Genomic DNA, 17,007 nt, shown 5'->3' with positions numbered 1-17,007 from the left:
GAACCTGCTGCGTGCTTCACTATCCTGGCGCGCCCCTCCGATCGATGCGAACAAGGGCAATTTCTGGTCGACGGGGTAGGGGTTGTGTGCACGCGGGCAGTTTCTTACAAGACACGAGCATGTCAGGCGTCTAGATTGAAGCATGCCGACCTCGGCATTCGCATTCACAGTCGCGCATTACGCGATCGAACAAAGCGCTGGTGGAGTTGAGTTACAACAGGCGAAGATCACTGCTGAGAAGGGTGCTCGCATATATCTCGGCGATTGATTTCGATCAGATTGATTGATAAGATAATTTTTCCATGATACCCCCACATAATCCCAGCTTGTTACTACACAATATCCACCGAGATCGCCTGACTTTGCCTGATGTACGAAAGTAGCGGTCGTACATACTAGAAGTGCGTATGCTTGCACGGATCTGCATGCGTATATCTCGGCCGATAGTGTAACGTCGGTCTGTCGGCCGCTGGCGCGAGGCGACTGCAGTCACTTTACGCCTTGTGCGGGGCTGGTATGCGACGCTTAGTGGACCGTAGCCTTGCCGTAGCCTGGACAGCAGCCACAGCCTAAAGCCATATCGCCTTGCAGCGCTTTATCAGCTCCGCTCTTTCGGACTCCTCGGTCGCCGTAGACCGCAAGTGGACACCATGGAGGTGAGACCGTTGGGGGGAGGGGCGGGCAGTCGGTAGCCCGCTGTACTGCAGCGTGATGATCCTCATACAAGGTACAAGTGACGGGGTGTATTCGTCCGCAAGCGCATAAGTTGTTTGCGATAGCCAGCTCTTTTCTGCCGTCGGTAATTCTTTCGCCTTGCTCTTTTCTTCTCTCTGCTTGATAGATTGTCTTGTCAAGACTCTTCTTCTTCTTCTTCCATACCAACCTACCTACCACATCTTCTTAACCTTAGAAGCAAGCAAACATGCCAGGCACACTCCAAACACCCCAACCCAATGCCTTCCCCCCCGGTCGCCGCGGAGTCTACCTCCTCACGCACCCCCGCTCAGCGTCCAATCTCTTCCAAACCATGATGTCCAAGCAGCCCGGCTACCAGAACTCTGGCTACAAGCTCTTCGACGGCGGCTTTGCTACGCTGATGAATCTTGAGAAAGGACCGCTGAGCGAATGGCCTGAGGAGGAGAGAAACGGGTTGTATGAGACGTTCAAAACGGCGTTTGGCAGCTTGGAGGACGAGTTGGACGATTGCGCGAAGAATGTAAGTAGGGAAGGAAGAGATGAAGTCGAGATGTGGGGTTTAAAGTTATAAGGCAAGGCTGCGCCACAACCGCACATGCGCCCGTCGTGATCCGCCCACAAGATGACGTGCTCGGGCTGGCCCGTCCCATGAATCGCTATCCAAGCCTCGTCTACAACACCAACTAACAACTCCATAGAGCAAACAAGCCTTCGTAAAAGAACACACAATCTTCCTTTCAGGCCCAGACCGCCTCTTCTCCACCGTCTACCCCAACGACAACCCCCCAGCCCTAACCATCCACCAACGCAATGCCTCCCCCTCCTCCTCCTCCTTACCACACACAAACCCCACTTCCGTCCCCGACAGCCTCCTCCTCTCCCTCCAACCCATCTTCCAAATCCGGCATCCGATCCTAATGTTCCCCTCCATGCTGCGCGCGCAGAAAGATTCCTTCCCAGACTTGGTGACCAAACCCCGGACGTTGTATACATGCACAACCTACACCCTAAAATACACGCGCGCGCTGTATGAATGGTATGCGGAGCGGGAGGCCACCTCAGGCATCGTCCCCCGCATCATCGACGCCGACGACATCATGAACAACCCGCTTGCCGTCCGCCAGTTGTGCCTCCAATGTGGCCTCGACCCCGAGGCCGTGCAGTACGAGTGGGAGGAGAAGAAAATCGAGGATAATCCGCTCATGGCCCGGTTTCTGAGCACGATTAATGCTAGCAAGGTAAGTCTTTGGTTGTTACGAAATGCTTGTGAGATGTGAGATATATACTGACTTCGTTCTTCTACTTCTGCAGGGGATTAAACCGGGACTCGCGGCACGGGGCAGGAAATTGGAGGATGAGAAGAAGAAGTGGGCGGAGGAGTGGAATGAGGAGTTTGCGGATGATTTGGAAGATTTTGTGAAGAAGGCGATGGCGGATTATGAGTTTTTGTGGGAGAGGAGGGTTACGGGGGAAGAGTGAAGTTGGGAAGGAATGTTGGGCGGCGTCTTGGGGCCCTGGTATCAGAGGAAGTAGTAATGACATTTTGTCTCTTCGAGTATGTCGACAATCATGGAAGCTCCACACCAGAGAACTCAGCGCAGATCTCCAGCAGCTTGTCCTGAGCCTTCTCATCCTCTGTTGCCTTATGGGGTGTGCCTTGTCGCTTGTTCGGATGGAAATAGCACCCGCTCATTTTGGCCTTCTCTTCCTCTCCCTCAGCAAGCATAACGTAACTTTCGACCGCCGCATCAACGCTGCCTGGCGCCGAACTGCCACCCATCTTGGTAGCCACCCAGCCAGGATCCAATGCATTGCTCTTCACGTCAGGCCATCTGCGGGCGAAAGCTTTGGCAAGCAAGACGTTGTGAAGCTTGCTCGCGCAGTAGGCAGCATTCGCGCTGTATTGGCCTTCGCTGCGTTTCTGCCAAAGGACGTCGTCCAAAGTAGGAGAACCTGACTGATGCATCTCGGAAGAGAGAAATACCAAGCGCTTGGGACGGGTGATGAGTGCGGTAAGCACATATGGCGCTACAGTGTTGACGGCCGCCAAGGCAGGAATCCCCTCGCTTGTCTTGCGGAATGGGCCTTGATAAAGTCCGGCGTTGTGAATCACGCAGTCGAACGCTCCCAGCTTATTGACTTCGTTTGCCATGTTCTTGGTCTCTGCAAGGCTGGACAAGTCGCCCGTCACGACTGTGTCAGCCCCAGGACAAGCTGTCGTGGCGTCCTTTGCACGTTGAGCGTTACGCGCATGCAGAACTGCATCGCATCAGCGCCTGGGTGATGTTTAAGACGGGCATCTTAGATACATACCAACAGAATGTCCATTTGCGACGAGACGTTTGGCGACGGCTGATCCGAGACCGTCGGAAGAGCCTGTGATAAGAATGCGCGCCATCGTGTGGTGTGTTTCTAGGTGGTCTAGCGTTCGCAGGCTTGGACAGAATCTTGAAACCCGTGGGCGTGGGGAAGAGGCGTGAGCTTGATAGAAAGTGGCTATTGCTACGGCCGTTATGGCGTCGTTACGTCATGCCACTACAGAAACGGTGGATACGACGCGCTCGCACTCACAGCTCGGAAGTTACGAACTCCCGTGCCTCTCAGAGTGGACATGGCGGGGGAGGGAGAGTTGGCCCCGGCGAAACGCACCAACCCAACCGCCCGCCCGTCTCACGCCAGGCAGCACTCCTCCATCGACACTATTGGAGCACGACAATATACCTTAATTCATCCCATGTCGGTGCGGCGCATTAGCCAGTGCTTATTTGCGATAAGCTCGTCGACTAGGTGCGCCTCGTAGCGATGTCTGTGCCAAAGAGCTCGGGTTTGACGCATCTCGGGCCAGATTGATCTCGGGTCAGGCGTGCCTCAGCGCACGAAGGCTGAGCTTTGGACGCCTTGGATGCAAGAGCATCACAACTTCAAGGTATATAAGTAACGTGTGTCGCGTCCATCGATATGTCTCAACACATCATCGCCAAACGACTCATCAGAACCATGTCTCTCGCAACAGCTCCCCAACTCAAAGTTCTTGTCAACGGTGCTGGCATTGCAGGATCAAATTTCGCCTATTGGCTCGCCAGAACAGGTCTGAATGCCTCCATCACCGTTCTAGAACGCTCGCCATTCCCTCGGCCCACCGGCCAGTCCATCGAGATCCGTGGTCCAGCCATCTCCATTGTCGAGAAGATGGGCCTCTTGCCAAGCGTTCTTGCACGCAACACCACGGAGGAGGGCACACGCCTGATCAACGCACAAAGCAAGATTATCGCCGAGTTCGGAAAAGGCGGCTTCACATCCGAGTATGAGATCCTGCGATCCGATCTATGTGGCCTATTCCTGGATGCGTCAAAGAGTATGAAGAATGTGAAATACGTGTACGGCGACTATGTCACAGCGGTACAACAAACAGACCAGTCGGTGGACGTGACCTTCGACAGTGGAGCAACAGACAAGTTCGACCTCATCGTTGGCGCAGACGGCTCAGCGTCACGAACACGCTCCCTTATCCTGGATGAAGAGACGCTCAAGGGAAGTTACAACTTCATCGGGCAATACGTCGCGTACTTCAGCATTCCCCGCCAGGAATCCGACACGAAGCACTGGTATTGGTACAACGCACCAAAAGGCCGAGGCTTGATGACGCGACCGCATCGCAACGGCAAGACGATTGGGTGTTACGTCATCATCACAACGCCAGCACATGGACACTACGATCCCCTCGTCGAAGCAGCGATGGAAGGCGGTCCCGAGAAGCAGAAAGAAATCCTTCATACGTATCTCGACGATGCGGGGTGGCAGGCTGAGCGCATCCTCGCCGGCATGGACGCATGCGACGACTTCTATATGAGCCGCTCAGCATACGTCAAGCTTCCTACATGGACAAACAATCGTGCTGTTCTTCTTGGCGATGCAGCCCACGCCACATTCGGTGTTGGTACTACCCTCGCTGTCGAGGGCGCATACTTCCTCGCAGGCGAACTCGGCAAGATAAAGTCCACCGACGATATCCCAGCTGCGCTCAAGCGCTACGAAGAGGCGTACCGCAAGGTCCAAGGTCAAGGTGCAGACTTGCCGCCTGGCTTCCCTCAGTTCGCTTTCCCTCAGACTGCCTGGGCAATAAGGCTACGCGACGCACTCGCCTGGACATTCTGCAAGACGAAAGCGTATAAGTTGTTGCCGGAGGACAAGCCGGATGATTCGAAGCTGCCGCCGTACGAATGGGTCGCTGTGTGAGTAGGGGGCTCTCACGTGTTTTCTTGCTTCACAACAACGATACCAAATGCGATCGCTCTATTATCGCCGTCCTTCTCTCTATTCTTTATGCGCTGCTTAGCAGATACAAATACACCACTGTAACTACTCATATACTCACAGCCTACTTCGCTGTCTCTTCCATGATTCTTTGCGATATAAAGGACTCCCTGCGCTGTCTCGATATGAGCAACGCACTCTACCACAACGCTTTGTTACTGCATCATCCTTCGCTTGTTCTTTATAGCATCTCCATAGTCAGGATTCTTAGCGAATCTAGCCTCTGCTCACAATGACTCTCACCGATCCGTTTCCTGAAACACATGCGTTGATCGCACTACTGCCAGAGACGAGCCACAGCCTAAAGATGCCTCTACTGTACCTGTCGACCCGCCAGACAGAGTGGCCCATCTACCAGTCTCTACATCGCAACATCTACCCAACATGCTTTCTCTTCGTCTTTCTTCTTCGCTACACCCGCGTTCTTGTTAGTCTATACGGCACCTATAGATACCGGCCTACACCTATACCGCTCAACCCCACATACCACATCAACGATGTCACAGTCATCATACCCACCACAGACCTCATGTCCGTAACACTGCATCACGTTGTCCGCTCCATACTCAACCAACGTGTACCAAAGCTCATCATCGCAACCGCCGGCACACAAGCCGCAGAACAGTTTCGCTCTTTCCGAGCTCTATTCCCAGAGAGCAAGGTCGTGGTGGCCCATCGCGTCAAGGCCTCACGCCGGGAACAAACAGCCCAAGCCCTCAAGCAAGTCGAAACGCGCCTCGTCATCCTGCAGGACGACCACACATACTGGCCCCAATCCCCGCGCTTCATCGCTTCCGTGATCGCACCTTTCGAAGACACCAAAGTCGGAGCTGTGAGCGCTGACCTGCAAGCTCGGCACCGCGGACACCCCTTCTCCTGGCCCGGATTCTGGAACTTCATGGGCATGACCTACCTGATGCGTCGTTCCTACGAGTACCGCGGCACCTACGGCATCGACCGCGGCCTGTCAACGCTACCAGGCCGTTTCGGCGTCTTCCGCACCGCAATCTACTCCTCACCTGAGTTCCTCAACGGATACCTAAACTCGTACATGCCCTTCAAGACCGAGCCCCTAAACTCTGATGACGACAAATTCCACACCCGCTGGCTGATTGAGCATGACTGGAAAATGGGTCTGCAGGCTGGTCCCGATAGCGTCATGACGACGGAACTGGGCGAGTGGCCCAACTTCATGAGTCAAGTACTCCGCTGGACGCGAACGACTTGGCGCAATAACCCCGCGCAGTTGATGGGTAGGCTGACGTGGATGCGTCATCCCTTCATGTCGTGGAGTCTGCTCATGTGGTTCTTCCGTCAATCGCTCACACAGGAAACGTGTATGTATATGACGCTTCGTGGGACGCTGAAGCAGTACGGAAAGGCTGATTACTTCCCTATCAGCGCATCTGCGCTCACCATCTGGATCTTGTCGTTCAAGTTTGTCAAGATTCTGGAACACTTTCGCAAACATCCTCGCGATGTTGTGTATTTCCCCGCGTATCTTTTGTTTGGTCATTTGCATGCGTTTGTTAAGATTTACGCGTTGCTGACTTGTATGAATGCTTCTTGGACGACGGCGGAGATAGTGAATGGGAATCTGGGAGCGGGAAAGACACCGCAGTCTGAGTCGAAGGCGCACTCTATTCATTCGGTAAAGACAGAGGACGGGGTAGCGGAAGACAAAAGCCAGGAATCGCCTTCGAAGCAGGTTGCTTTGGATGTACCTCCAGCTGCTCAAGATCGGCCCAAGCGGCCGGCCATGTTTGTGCGCAGGTCGCGCTATTACTCCCAAGCGCCAGGAGTAGGCGGATGGTTGGGTTGATTGCTGTCGATTGTGTGTAACTTTTCCACTGTCCTTCCGCGAGCGTAGCAAGTATAGCTAGCATACTACGAGCTAGATCAATAACTTTAAATCGGTACTGTTCATGACACTTGATTGCAGTGAAGAAGACTTCCTCGAGTTCCTACCAGACACCGCCCACCTATCCGAGAAGCAACATTGCAACACTGAACCACCGCTTTCAACACAAAAAAAAAACGATTAGCAATCGCATATGAGTTATATGACGAACGCGCAGCAAGATAAGTGCTCTTCCTCGAGTTCCACACTCGCGCTCAGGCTTGTGGGAATAGAATTGTCGGCTAAATCCATGCTCAGCCTCTTCGGCACAAGGGAATCGTGGGGTATGAGTCCTCCGCATGTCTGATACGAAGTGTATATAGTAGCCTCGATCGGAACACGCGGGATAATGTAGATCCCGCAAATCACCATACGACACTGATGAGATTTGCGTGAAATGCAGATTGAACGATACGATGAATAGCCTGTTTGTGCCCCACATGTTAACTGCAGTGTATACTTCATGAATATGCTCTCCGCAGTCTTCCTCATCCCATCATCATTGAACGCATCATGTATCTCGCATTGTCGCATCTTGCAGTCCTTGGGGCCATATCGCATGTCACTTCGGCAGTCTCTCTGGAAAGTCGCCAAGCGCAGCAGAAAGTCATCATCGACCCGACGAAGAGATACCAGACGATCGACGGCTTCGGTTTCTCAGGCGCATTCCAGCGCGCAAATCTCATCGTTAATCTGCAGCAACCCAAACAGCGCGAGGTTCTTGATCTACTCTTCAACACAACCACTGGCGCTGGCTTCTCAATCGTGCGCAACGGGATTGGCTCGACGCCCAATAGTAATAGCGATTTCATGAATACAATTCTTCCTAAATGCCCAAGCACACCAGCGGATGTCACTACGAACTACGGCGGGTATGTCTGGGATGCTAAGGATAGCGGACAATTGTTTCTCAGCCAGAGGGCTCAAGAGTATGGCGTCAACACCTTCTATGCGAATGCATGGAGTGCGCCTGGATGCATGAAGACAAACAATCAAGACAACAACGGTGGCCAGCTTTGCGGTGTGCGTGCATCCCCGAGGTTCTCTCATCGCGTTCGCTAACCTGTCACAGGTCTCCGGTACCAACTGTCGCTCCGGAGACTGGAAACAAGCCTACGCGAACTACCTCGTCGCATATATCAACTTCTACGCATCCGCCGGCGTCAAAGTCACACACCTTGGCTTCCTCAACGAGCCCGACTTGTCCACCTCGTACGCCTCCATGCAATCGTCCGGTACTCAGGCCGCTGAGTTCATCAAAGTCCTTCGCCCCACACTCGACCGTGCGAACCTGACTTCCGTGGGCATAAACTGCTGCGAAGCAACAGGCTGGAACGTAGCAACCCAACACGCGCAGCAAATCGCATCTGCGGGCGCCGAAAGCCTCGTCTACGCCATCACCTCGCACGAGTATACTTCGCGCATCAGCGGCACCATGCGCACTGCCGCTCGCGTCTGGCAAACCGAGTACTCAGACCTGAGCGGCGGTTGGAGCACAGCCTGGTATTCCAACGGCGGTGCCGGCGATGGCTTCACCTGGGCGAACACCGTCTTCAACGGTGTCGTAAACTCCAATCTGTCCGCGTACATCTTCTGGGAAGGCGTCCAGGACCGCGCTACGAATAATAATAACAACGAGAAGCTTATCTTGGTTGATGGCCAGAACTACCAGGTTAGCAAGCGGCTTTGGGCTTTCGCGCAGTTTCGCGTCGTTAGGCCGGGTGCTGTGAGGGTGGGGGCGAGTGGTGGGGCGAATGTCAAGGCTGGTGCTTTTGTTAATGGGGATGGGAGTGTGGCGGTTGTGGTTATTAATTCTGCGGCGGGTGCGCAGAGTGTGGGTGTTGCGTTGGCTGGGTATCCGGATGTGAGGGCGTGGTACACCGATAATACTCACGACATGAGTGTTGCGGCTGTGACGGTGGGGAGTGATGGGACTGCGAGCGCAAGTGTGCCAGGTAGAGCGATGATCAGTTTTCTGTTCAAGAAGGCTGCGAACGCGACGATGTCGTAGGTTGCAGGTTGAGTAGTGGATGTGGAGAGTGCACTGGCGGTTCGCGGGGTGGGCGCGCTAGGCGCTGAAGCCCCGCCGCGTGAAGGCGCCACTTCCGCGTGACATGAGCTGAGGTCACATCTTCAACCTCGAACAAACACTGCGTTACCCTCCGCCTATCATCAAATGCTATATGCCTTCGTGACTGTCCGTATAGTTCTTGAGGCCCTCCAATACGAGGCGGCACGCTCACGGCGCGCTGAATGAAGCCAAAGCGCCTTCTCGACCCCGCTCACAGCTCGGTCCTTCTCCCCAAGAAATCGCATCACGCGTTATCGCATCGTATTCGCAGGGCAGCATGGCTATCTTACGATGCGGATCAGATTTTGTGAGAGAGTTCGAGCAGTCACCGCCATAACGGCCAAGGCTCGGTCCGCAAGAGGCCTACATTTCTCCGGTGGTAATCCGCAATGGGGAAAGGGGCCGATAGCTAATATTGAAAAGTGGACACTATCCACGATCTCCATGCTGGTGTTTCTATTTCCTGTCCACACACAGGGCACATTGGGCAACCTGACCGTGCTATACGAAGTGCGCATGAACATCGACATGTCCCGAAAGCTTCCAGATAACGCTACGGGCTTGGTCTTCGTACAGATATAATGGTCATCATGGCTGCGATGCCAGACACGCATCCCCCTCACGCTCGCTTTTGACAATGGGAAAGATCTCTTGCGCCATCGCGGCCCTTGTTCTGGGTGCGCAAGTTGCCGTGTCAACGCCAATTCATCCTCGACTCCAACCGAATGCGGTTGTACAACGAGCTGCAAATGACACGCCTGTGGCAGGCGGCATCATGCCCGGTGCCTACATTGTCGAGTTCGCGGATGACAATGAGACGCCGGAGACCTTCTACGCGTCTCTTGCAGCCAGCGGCGTACAGGTTGAACCTCGCATGGACCTGAGCTTCCGTTTCTTCAAAGGTGTCTCGTTCCAAGTCAAGAGGTCAAGCTCCAACTCGACTGGTGGGGACTTCTTGCGTCAGATGAAGGCAAAACCCCAGGTCGAGAACATATGGCCGACGCGCATCACCACACGTTCAGGCGAGGAAAGTGTTGCAGTACCCTCCCAGCAGAAGCACACCAAGCGGCAAACCACCTCCGAGCGTACATTCTCTCCCCATGTCATGACCCAGGTCGACAAGCTGCACGCGGAAGGCGTCACCGGCAAAGGTTTCCGCGTCGCTATCGTTGACAGCGGTCTCGACTACACCCACCCAGCACTCGGCGGATGCTTTGGTCCGGGTTGTCTGGTAGAAGCAGGGTACGACTTCATCGGCGACAACTACATACCAGGCAAGACACTCCCTGAGCCCGATGACGACCCCATGGACAATTGCGGTGGACATGGTACCCACGTTGCAGGCACCATTGCCGCTCAGCTCGAAGGCAACGAGTATGGCTTCACAGGCTCGGCTCCTGGAGCAAAGCTAGGTGCATACAGGATGTGGGGCTGCACATCGACTTCCACGAACGAGATCGAGCTGATGGCATTTGCTCGCGCTGTCGAGGACGGCGCAGATATCATCTCTTACTCCAACGGCGATGAGTCGGGCTGGGCGCAGGATGTACGTGCTGTCATCATCTCCCGCATTGTCGACTCCGGCATTCCTGTTGTGATATCTGAAGGCAACGGCGGAGGCCAGGGCATGTTTTACGCTTCTACACCGGCAACGGGATACAGCGTCATGGGTACGGGAGCAGTGTCCAATTCGAAATTTCCCACGTTCCTCGAGCGAGGCTCCTACACGACTGGTGCCAATGCTACCAGCAACGGCACGACCGACTTCGGCTTCTTGATGGGTGTACCCGAATTTGCTGCCGACACGACACTCCAGCTGTGGTCTGCTGCCGATGTAGATGATGCTTGCAAGCCGTTGCCAGATGACACGCCAGATCTGAGCCAGCGCATCGTGCTTCTGGAGTTCAAGGATGCAAGAGCAACCCAGTGCTATCCGCAAGATCAGGGCGCGAATCTCGCCGCAAAGGGTGCACGATTCATGGTCTACTATGAGCGCAGCAACCTCACGATGCGTGACGAGCCATACGTCTACGCCGACGGGATCGAAGGAGTAGTCAAGGCTGTTCCATACGTTGCTGAGCGTTGGCTTTCCCTCCTCTCGCAGGGCAGCACCGTTTCCGTCACAATCCCCGCGAATGGAACCCAAACGCACCTCGAAGAGCTTGAGAACAATGAGACCGGCGGATATGTCGCGGGCGAGCTGAGTAGCTGGGGCCCCAGCTGGGAGTTGAGCATGACGCCACAGATCGTCTCACCCGGAGAGAACATTCTGAGCACGTATCCGACGGCGTTAGGTAGCTACCGCGTCATGACTGGTACCAGTATGGCAACGCCGCTGGTCGCGGGTGTCTACGCGATGCTCGGTGAAGTATACGGCAAGTTGGAACCAGAGCGACTTCGCAGGATCCTTACACACACGTCCAAACCACTTGCATGGCATGACGGTACGAAGGCATACCCCGACATTCTTGCTCCAGTCGCACAGCAAGGCGCCGGGCTGATTCAAGCGTGGAACGCTGCCCACACCAGTCTTGAACTCGATGTCGACAGTCTCATGCTAAACGACACGGAACACTTTGTCGGCACTCGAACCTTCAGCATAAAGAACACTGGCTCAACTGACGAGGTGCTCGACTTGGGCCACCGCAAAGCCGTCACAGTGTACACCATGCAACCCAACGTCCCCGACCTACGTACAGGCGTATTCCCCAACCCTGCCGTTGACTCATGGGCTACCGTCTCCTTCTCCTCCGACCGCATCACCGTCCCCGCTGGTCAATCCGCCAAGGTGACCGTCGACATCGCACCACCCGCAGGTGTAAACGCAACCCTACTCCCCGTCTACAGCGGCTTCCTCAGCATCGGCGACAAGCTCCACCTACCCTATCTAGGCGTCGTCGGAAACATGCGCGACGTGCCCATCGCAACGGCCGACAGAGTCTACCTCGCGCAAGGCTACTCGCCCGCGCCTGCGAACGTATCCTACACCATCCCTAGACCAGACCCCGAGAACCCGCCTTTAACCGACCGTGGTGACATGCAAAATACACCGAATGTATACGTTGGCACTATAGTGGGATCGTCGTTGGTGCGCGTTGAGGTGGTGCAGGGAGACAGGGTGCTGGGTGCGTTGGCGGGGTTCCCGCAGACGTACGTTGCGAGAGGTGAGGTGCGCGCGTACTTTAATGGGTTGATGGCGGATGGGACGGTGCTTGATGAGGGTGAGTATAAGATGAAAGTGAGTGCGCTGCGCATTTTCGGTAATGAGGAGCGGGAGGAGGATTGGGATGTTTTTGAAACAGTTAGTTTCGTGGTGAAGTACGCTGCGTAGTTGCTTTGCGATGTAGTTTCAAACTGAAATGATTCGTTCCGACAGTATTTTATACTTGCGATTTCTCTCATTCGTGAGGGAATCTTTTCGTCTAGGTCGTCGATGTTACGGAAGTTGTGGGTGGCTCGTCTCGCTTTCCGGGAATGTCTTCACTTCACTCCTTCTACCTTGGTCAGCCTTGAACATAAACAATTGCTTGCGACGATCCCTGCACTGCGTAAGACCTCCCATAGCCTGAACAAAGTCCTGTCGCGTGGTCAATTTCAAGGACAGCGGCTCGGAAGATGTACACTATATCCCTCCTCTAGGTAGCGATATCATGGGCGTCACGAACCCGGCCCCTTGCTCGCCCGCCGCGCAGATGGACTATTTCCAGCGCGGTAACGCCATGCGCGCCTTTTTCTGGAATATTACGCCACGGCCCGAAGCCATACCCACGGCGCCGCAACACCGCGCTCAAGCGACTCACGAACGGCTTGTATCGCTCCGGAATTTTCCTTCTCCGCAACTCACCCGGGCGTCGAAACGCGCTACATTGACCACTGCTGCCGTTATCACGTCATCCTCTGCGACAACGACTGGCTCAACGCACGCAAAGCTTTAGTCCCCTCCACCCGGAAGGCATACCAACGCGCATCCTCTCCCCGCATCCTGTTCGACCCCACAAACTCTATCCGATGTCCCAGCAGCGGGCATCGCAAGCGTGGACAACGACCTAGTCTCCGCTTGTCAGCCTTCTTCGCGCGATCTGGTACAAGTCGGCGTCAGTCTTGGCGTAAGGGTTTTGCGATTCTGAGATTGAAGGGCTACAAGGTGCGATACATTGGGATCAGCGGAACCAAGGCCGTTGGAAGGAGCGCACGGCGGAGCAGCGGAGGGACACGATGCGCAATCGCATAGCGAGCACGTATGACGTCGAAGCGGATTAGTGATGGCGCCTTGGGGACGCATGTCATGTCAGGCCCACTGGGGCTTCGCACGCTGCCGAGCACGCTACCATTCGTCTTACCTAACGACAACAGCTGCCCCAGATTGAGGCTCTGCGCTACCATCCGTACCTTGCAAATGTTACCTAACGACAATGCCTTTCCCCAGACTGCCGCTCCGCATCCTCCGAAGTCTTTACATAACAGCAAATCTGCCCCAGATCGCGTCCGCAGCACTGGGTCAGCCCTGGTGTCAGCTTGCTTCCGGAGTGCTGCAACTTGGCTTCCAGAAGCCGTGCTTTCACCGGAGTGGTTGCGTAGCTGCTTGTCCTTTGGCTCGGGAAGGTAGTCGAGTGCGGAGGAGGCCCGTTCTCCACGTGCTTCCTTCCCGAGTATTCCTCCGATACCCTCATATCGAGCGCGTGTGCTCGGACATATATCTCCAAGTTGCGCAAGTCTCTCCGCGTCTTGGATGCCCATCGCAATAGATTCCTGGCGGTTGATACGGCCATGTATCAACTTACGGCATTGCGACAAAGCATTTCATGTACTATATCAGCACACGACCATCTCGGGATGGTTGCGGTTTGAGTCCATCGTGTAGCGATACTGGGTCGCATGACAGGGCTGAAGATCTGGATGCTCAAACTACACCTGTAGCGTGCCTGTGTACCATTGCAACCTGTTCACTAATGCGCCACTTCCACGCGACTCCGACCTCCTCTATATGCGCATGCTATCTCTGCAATTTCTTCGCGCACCCACGCATATCATCGATATTGACACAATTCATTCGAAAACGCGACAAGAATGACGCATTCTCGTTATTTCGCTATCTCGGAAAGCATTGTTGAACAGATCTCAGCGGACCCTCGTCCCACAACGTAGGCCCAGGAATCCACAAAAGATAAGCGTCTATTTCACTTGGTCCGAAGTGCTTCGGCCCTGTTCCGGTCCTGGCGCGCGTGCTTGTCGTCGCGCGCAGCAGTGGTGGGCGGCCTTGTCGCGAAGCTTGCCCACGCCACCTGGGAAGCCACGACCGATTACGCTCCCCCAGAGTGCTCTCGAACGCGCTCAACATGCACAGCGCGGGCGCTTGACACTGGTGACATTCGACGATGCAAAAAATGGAGTCATTTTACCGGGTTGGGCCTAGGTCGGCAAAACCTCGCTGTACCTGCACACATTTTTTCGCGGCTTAGTGCGGCTCCACGCCAGGTTGCCTCGGTCTTTCGCGGCTCCACGCCTCTCACGCCAACGTGAAGCATCAACCACCAGTGTCCACTACCGCGAAACGACCCACGTACCTGGGGAAACAATGCGCGCGCGGCGACCTCCACATCGTTCCTGGGTCTGTGCCAGCCGATGTCGGTCGGGCCGACGATTCTTGCATATGTAAATGGCAGACGGTCGCCCTTGGAGGCAGGTCTCATTCTCGTGCGCCATCTCCTCTTGATACCCAGGAACACTCATCAGGGCGACATGGGCTTCTCCAACGACAAGATCAGCGACGACAAGATGGGCAACGACCTCGAATACGGCGCCCAGCTCAAGGCCGAGGACACCAACCCAACGGGTCAGACCGATGCCGTCTTTGGTGAAATCGTCGAGGGAGGACCCAACTACCGCAGCGTATGTTTCCATACCATGATTTCTACCCAACGAATATTGACATCTTGCAGGTCAGCTGGTGGGGATCTTCCGTCATCATGATGAAGACACAGATCGGTCTCGGTGTCCTATCCATCCCCGCTGCATTCGATGCTCTGGGCCTCATTCCTGGCATCATCTCGCTGCTTGCCATCGGATTGATCACGCTCTGGTCTGGATACATGGTCGGCACATTCAAGATGCGTCACCCCGAGGTATACGGTATCGAGGACGTGGGACAGAAGCTCTTTGGGCGCACTGGCCGCGAGGTGCTCGGTCTTGCGTTCGCTCTATTATGGACGTGCGTTGCTGGCTCCGGTATGCTGGGTATCTCCATCGGCTTGAACTCGTTGTCTGAGCATGGCACGTGTACTGCTGTCTTCGTGGCTGTAGCCGCATTCGTGGGCTTCGCCATTGCTTCGATCAAGACCTTGGGCAAGCTTTCCTGGATCGCGTGGGTTGGTCTTGTTGGCATCATGTCGGCTATCATCACCCTCACTGTCTCAGTCAGTCTTCAAGATCGCCCTTCTGCGGCGCCTCAATTCGGCCCCTGGGAGTCCGACTTTGAGCTTTTCAAATCGCCCACCTTCGCTGAGGCATCGGCTGCTCTTTCCAGCATCGTCTTCGCGTTCTGTGGTATCCCTGCGTACTTCAACGTCGTGTCCGAGATGAAGGACCAGAAGGACTACTTCAAGGCTCTATCGCTGTGCCAGTTCGTCATGACCTCGATTTACGTCGCCATCGGCATCGTCGTCTACTACTACTGCGGATCGTACGTCGCTTCGCCTGCGCTGGGATCCGCCGGTGTCTTGATGAAGAAGGTGTGCTACGGTCTCGCGCTTCCGGGTCTGCTTGCCTCCGTCGTCCTGGTCACTCATGTAAGTTTCTCACCTCTCCTCCCTTTGCTCTTTGCGGACAACTTACTAACCTCGCACAGCTCGTCGCCAAGTACTTCTTCATCCGCACCCTTCGCGGAACCAAGCATCTCAGCCACCCCACCACCAAGCACTGGATCACCTGGTTCGGTTTCACCGCCGCCGTCTCCCTAACCGCCTACGTCATCGCATCCGCAATCCCCGTCTTCGGCGGTCTCGTCTCGCTTGTCGGCGCACTCTTCGGCACGCTCATGAGCTTCCAGCCCATGGGCTGCATGTGGCTCTACGACAACTGGCACCGGTCCAACCGCGACTGGAGGTGGAAGGGCATGGTCGCATGGTCCGTCTTCGTCATTGTGTCTGGCACGTTCCTCCTCATTGGCGGTACTTATGGTTCCATTGCCGGCATCATCGACTCTTACAACAAGGATGGTGGCACCAAGGCTTGGACTTGCGCGGATAACTCCAACTCCAGCGGTGGTCACTAAGCGTGGCTGTTTGTTGGAAGGAGCGTCATGATTGCATGGTCGCTCCAGTCTTGTTCTTTAGCGTTGCATATGCACGATTCGAATGTATATATCATACCCTGGCTCAATATAAGCCGTATCTGAAGATTTGAGTTCATTGACTTTGCAAAACTGTTGCCTTGAGTCGTTTGTTAATACCTTCTCTTTCGAACGAAAGGTAAAAGTCGAAACCGGCGACTGCTTCTGGGGGACACCGCCATCATGCGCCGCGGTAGTCGCCCAAGCAATGTTCGATTGACAGCACGTCGCCAACTGGAGAATACCCATGTGCGTGGCAACCTATCTCGGGGCGTGGGCGGCCTTCGCGTCGATCAATGGACGTTGGGGTACCTGTGAAAGCAGCAGACTTCCGCATAGTCTACCAAGGCTGTCGCAGGTTTGAACCGCGTCGCAATTGACCCATCTTAGTGATTCAATGGCGAAGGAATTCTGCGCTGGTATCCTGGCAGTGCGGTCGGTGTCGAGAGGAGCTGTCATCGCGTTTGGTAGCGGGGTGCTTCGTGGAACGATCGAGGTGCAGACTTAACGGCTTCCTCAAACAGACTGAATAGTAGAAGACGCGAGCAAAGCAACAGACTAATAGGAAATGATGTATGCAAAGATTGTGAAGGGGAGTCGCAAAGTCGCAAGATAAAGAAAGCAAACGAGATCGCAAAACACATGGCGACAGCAACACAACCTACCCTTAGCCTACTAGATACCTGAAAGGACCTACTC

At 55.0% G+C, this 17,007-nt stretch overlaps 7 protein-coding genes across 7 annotated transcripts; 6 read left to right on the top strand and 1 right to left on the bottom strand.

The window, feature by feature from the left end:
- Positions 1-922: 922 nt before the first annotated feature.
- On the top strand, positions 923-2,175 carry J4E86_011402 (uncharacterized protein; the record flags this gene model as incomplete). The annotated part of the gene is made up of 3 exons (XM_051451893.1): positions 923-1,216; positions 1,395-1,934; positions 2,008-2,175. 3 exons carry the CDS (start codon positions 923-925, stop codon positions 2,173-2,175), a joined length of 1,002 nt encoding a protein of 333 aa, XP_051296905.1.
- Positions 2,176-2,263: 88 nt separating this feature from the next.
- Positions 2,264-3,094, bottom strand: J4E86_011401 (uncharacterized protein; the record flags this gene model as incomplete). Its single annotated transcript, XM_051451892.1, has 2 exons — positions 2,264-2,955; positions 3,010-3,094. The coding sequence occupies 2 exons, from the start codon at positions 3,092-3,094 to the stop codon at positions 2,264-2,266; spliced, it is 777 nt and encodes a 258-aa protein (XP_051296904.1).
- A 599-nt stretch (positions 3,095-3,693) lies between these two features.
- J4E86_011400 (uncharacterized protein) lies at positions 3,694-4,932 on the top strand (the record flags this gene model as incomplete). The annotated part of the gene is made up of 1 exon (XM_051451891.1): positions 3,694-4,932. One exon carries the CDS (start codon positions 3,694-3,696, stop codon positions 4,930-4,932), a length of 1,239 nt encoding a protein of 412 aa, XP_051296903.1.
- Positions 4,933-5,242: 310 nt separating this feature from the next.
- Positions 5,243-6,832, top strand: J4E86_011399 (uncharacterized protein; the record flags this gene model as incomplete). The annotated part of the gene is made up of 1 exon (XM_051451890.1): positions 5,243-6,832. The coding sequence occupies one exon, from the start codon at positions 5,243-5,245 to the stop codon at positions 6,830-6,832; it is 1,590 nt and encodes a 529-aa protein (XP_051296902.1).
- A 591-nt stretch (positions 6,833-7,423) lies between these two features.
- On the top strand, positions 7,424-8,921 carry J4E86_011398 (uncharacterized protein; the record flags this gene model as incomplete). The annotated part of the gene is made up of 2 exons (XM_051451889.1): positions 7,424-7,933; positions 7,983-8,921. The coding sequence occupies 2 exons, from the start codon at positions 7,424-7,426 to the stop codon at positions 8,919-8,921; spliced, it is 1,449 nt and encodes a 482-aa protein (XP_051296901.1).
- An 835-nt stretch (positions 8,922-9,756) lies between these two features.
- On the top strand, positions 9,757-12,312 carry J4E86_011397 (uncharacterized protein; the record flags this gene model as incomplete). The annotated part of the gene is made up of 1 exon (XM_051451888.1): positions 9,757-12,312. One exon carries the CDS (start codon positions 9,757-9,759, stop codon positions 12,310-12,312), a length of 2,556 nt encoding a protein of 851 aa, XP_051296900.1.
- Positions 12,313-14,603: 2,291 nt separating this feature from the next.
- Positions 14,604-16,251, top strand: J4E86_011396 (uncharacterized protein; the record flags this gene model as incomplete). The annotated part of the gene is made up of 3 exons (XM_051451887.1): positions 14,604-14,870; positions 14,921-15,766; positions 15,826-16,251. The coding sequence occupies 3 exons, from the start codon at positions 14,604-14,606 to the stop codon at positions 16,249-16,251; spliced, it is 1,539 nt and encodes a 512-aa protein (XP_051296899.1).
- Between the last annotated feature and the right edge of the window lie 756 nt (positions 16,252-17,007).

The sequence above is a fragment of the Alternaria arbusti genome (genome assembly GCF_024043155.1).
Source record: "Alternaria arbusti strain BMP 1465 chromosome Unknown scaffold_34, whole genome shotgun sequence".
NCBI lineage: Eukaryota > Fungi > Ascomycota > Dothideomycetes > Pleosporales > Pleosporaceae > Alternaria > Alternaria arbusti.
Note: the sequence above shows the minus strand (reverse complement) of the source record. Positions and strands in the feature narration are given on the sequence as shown.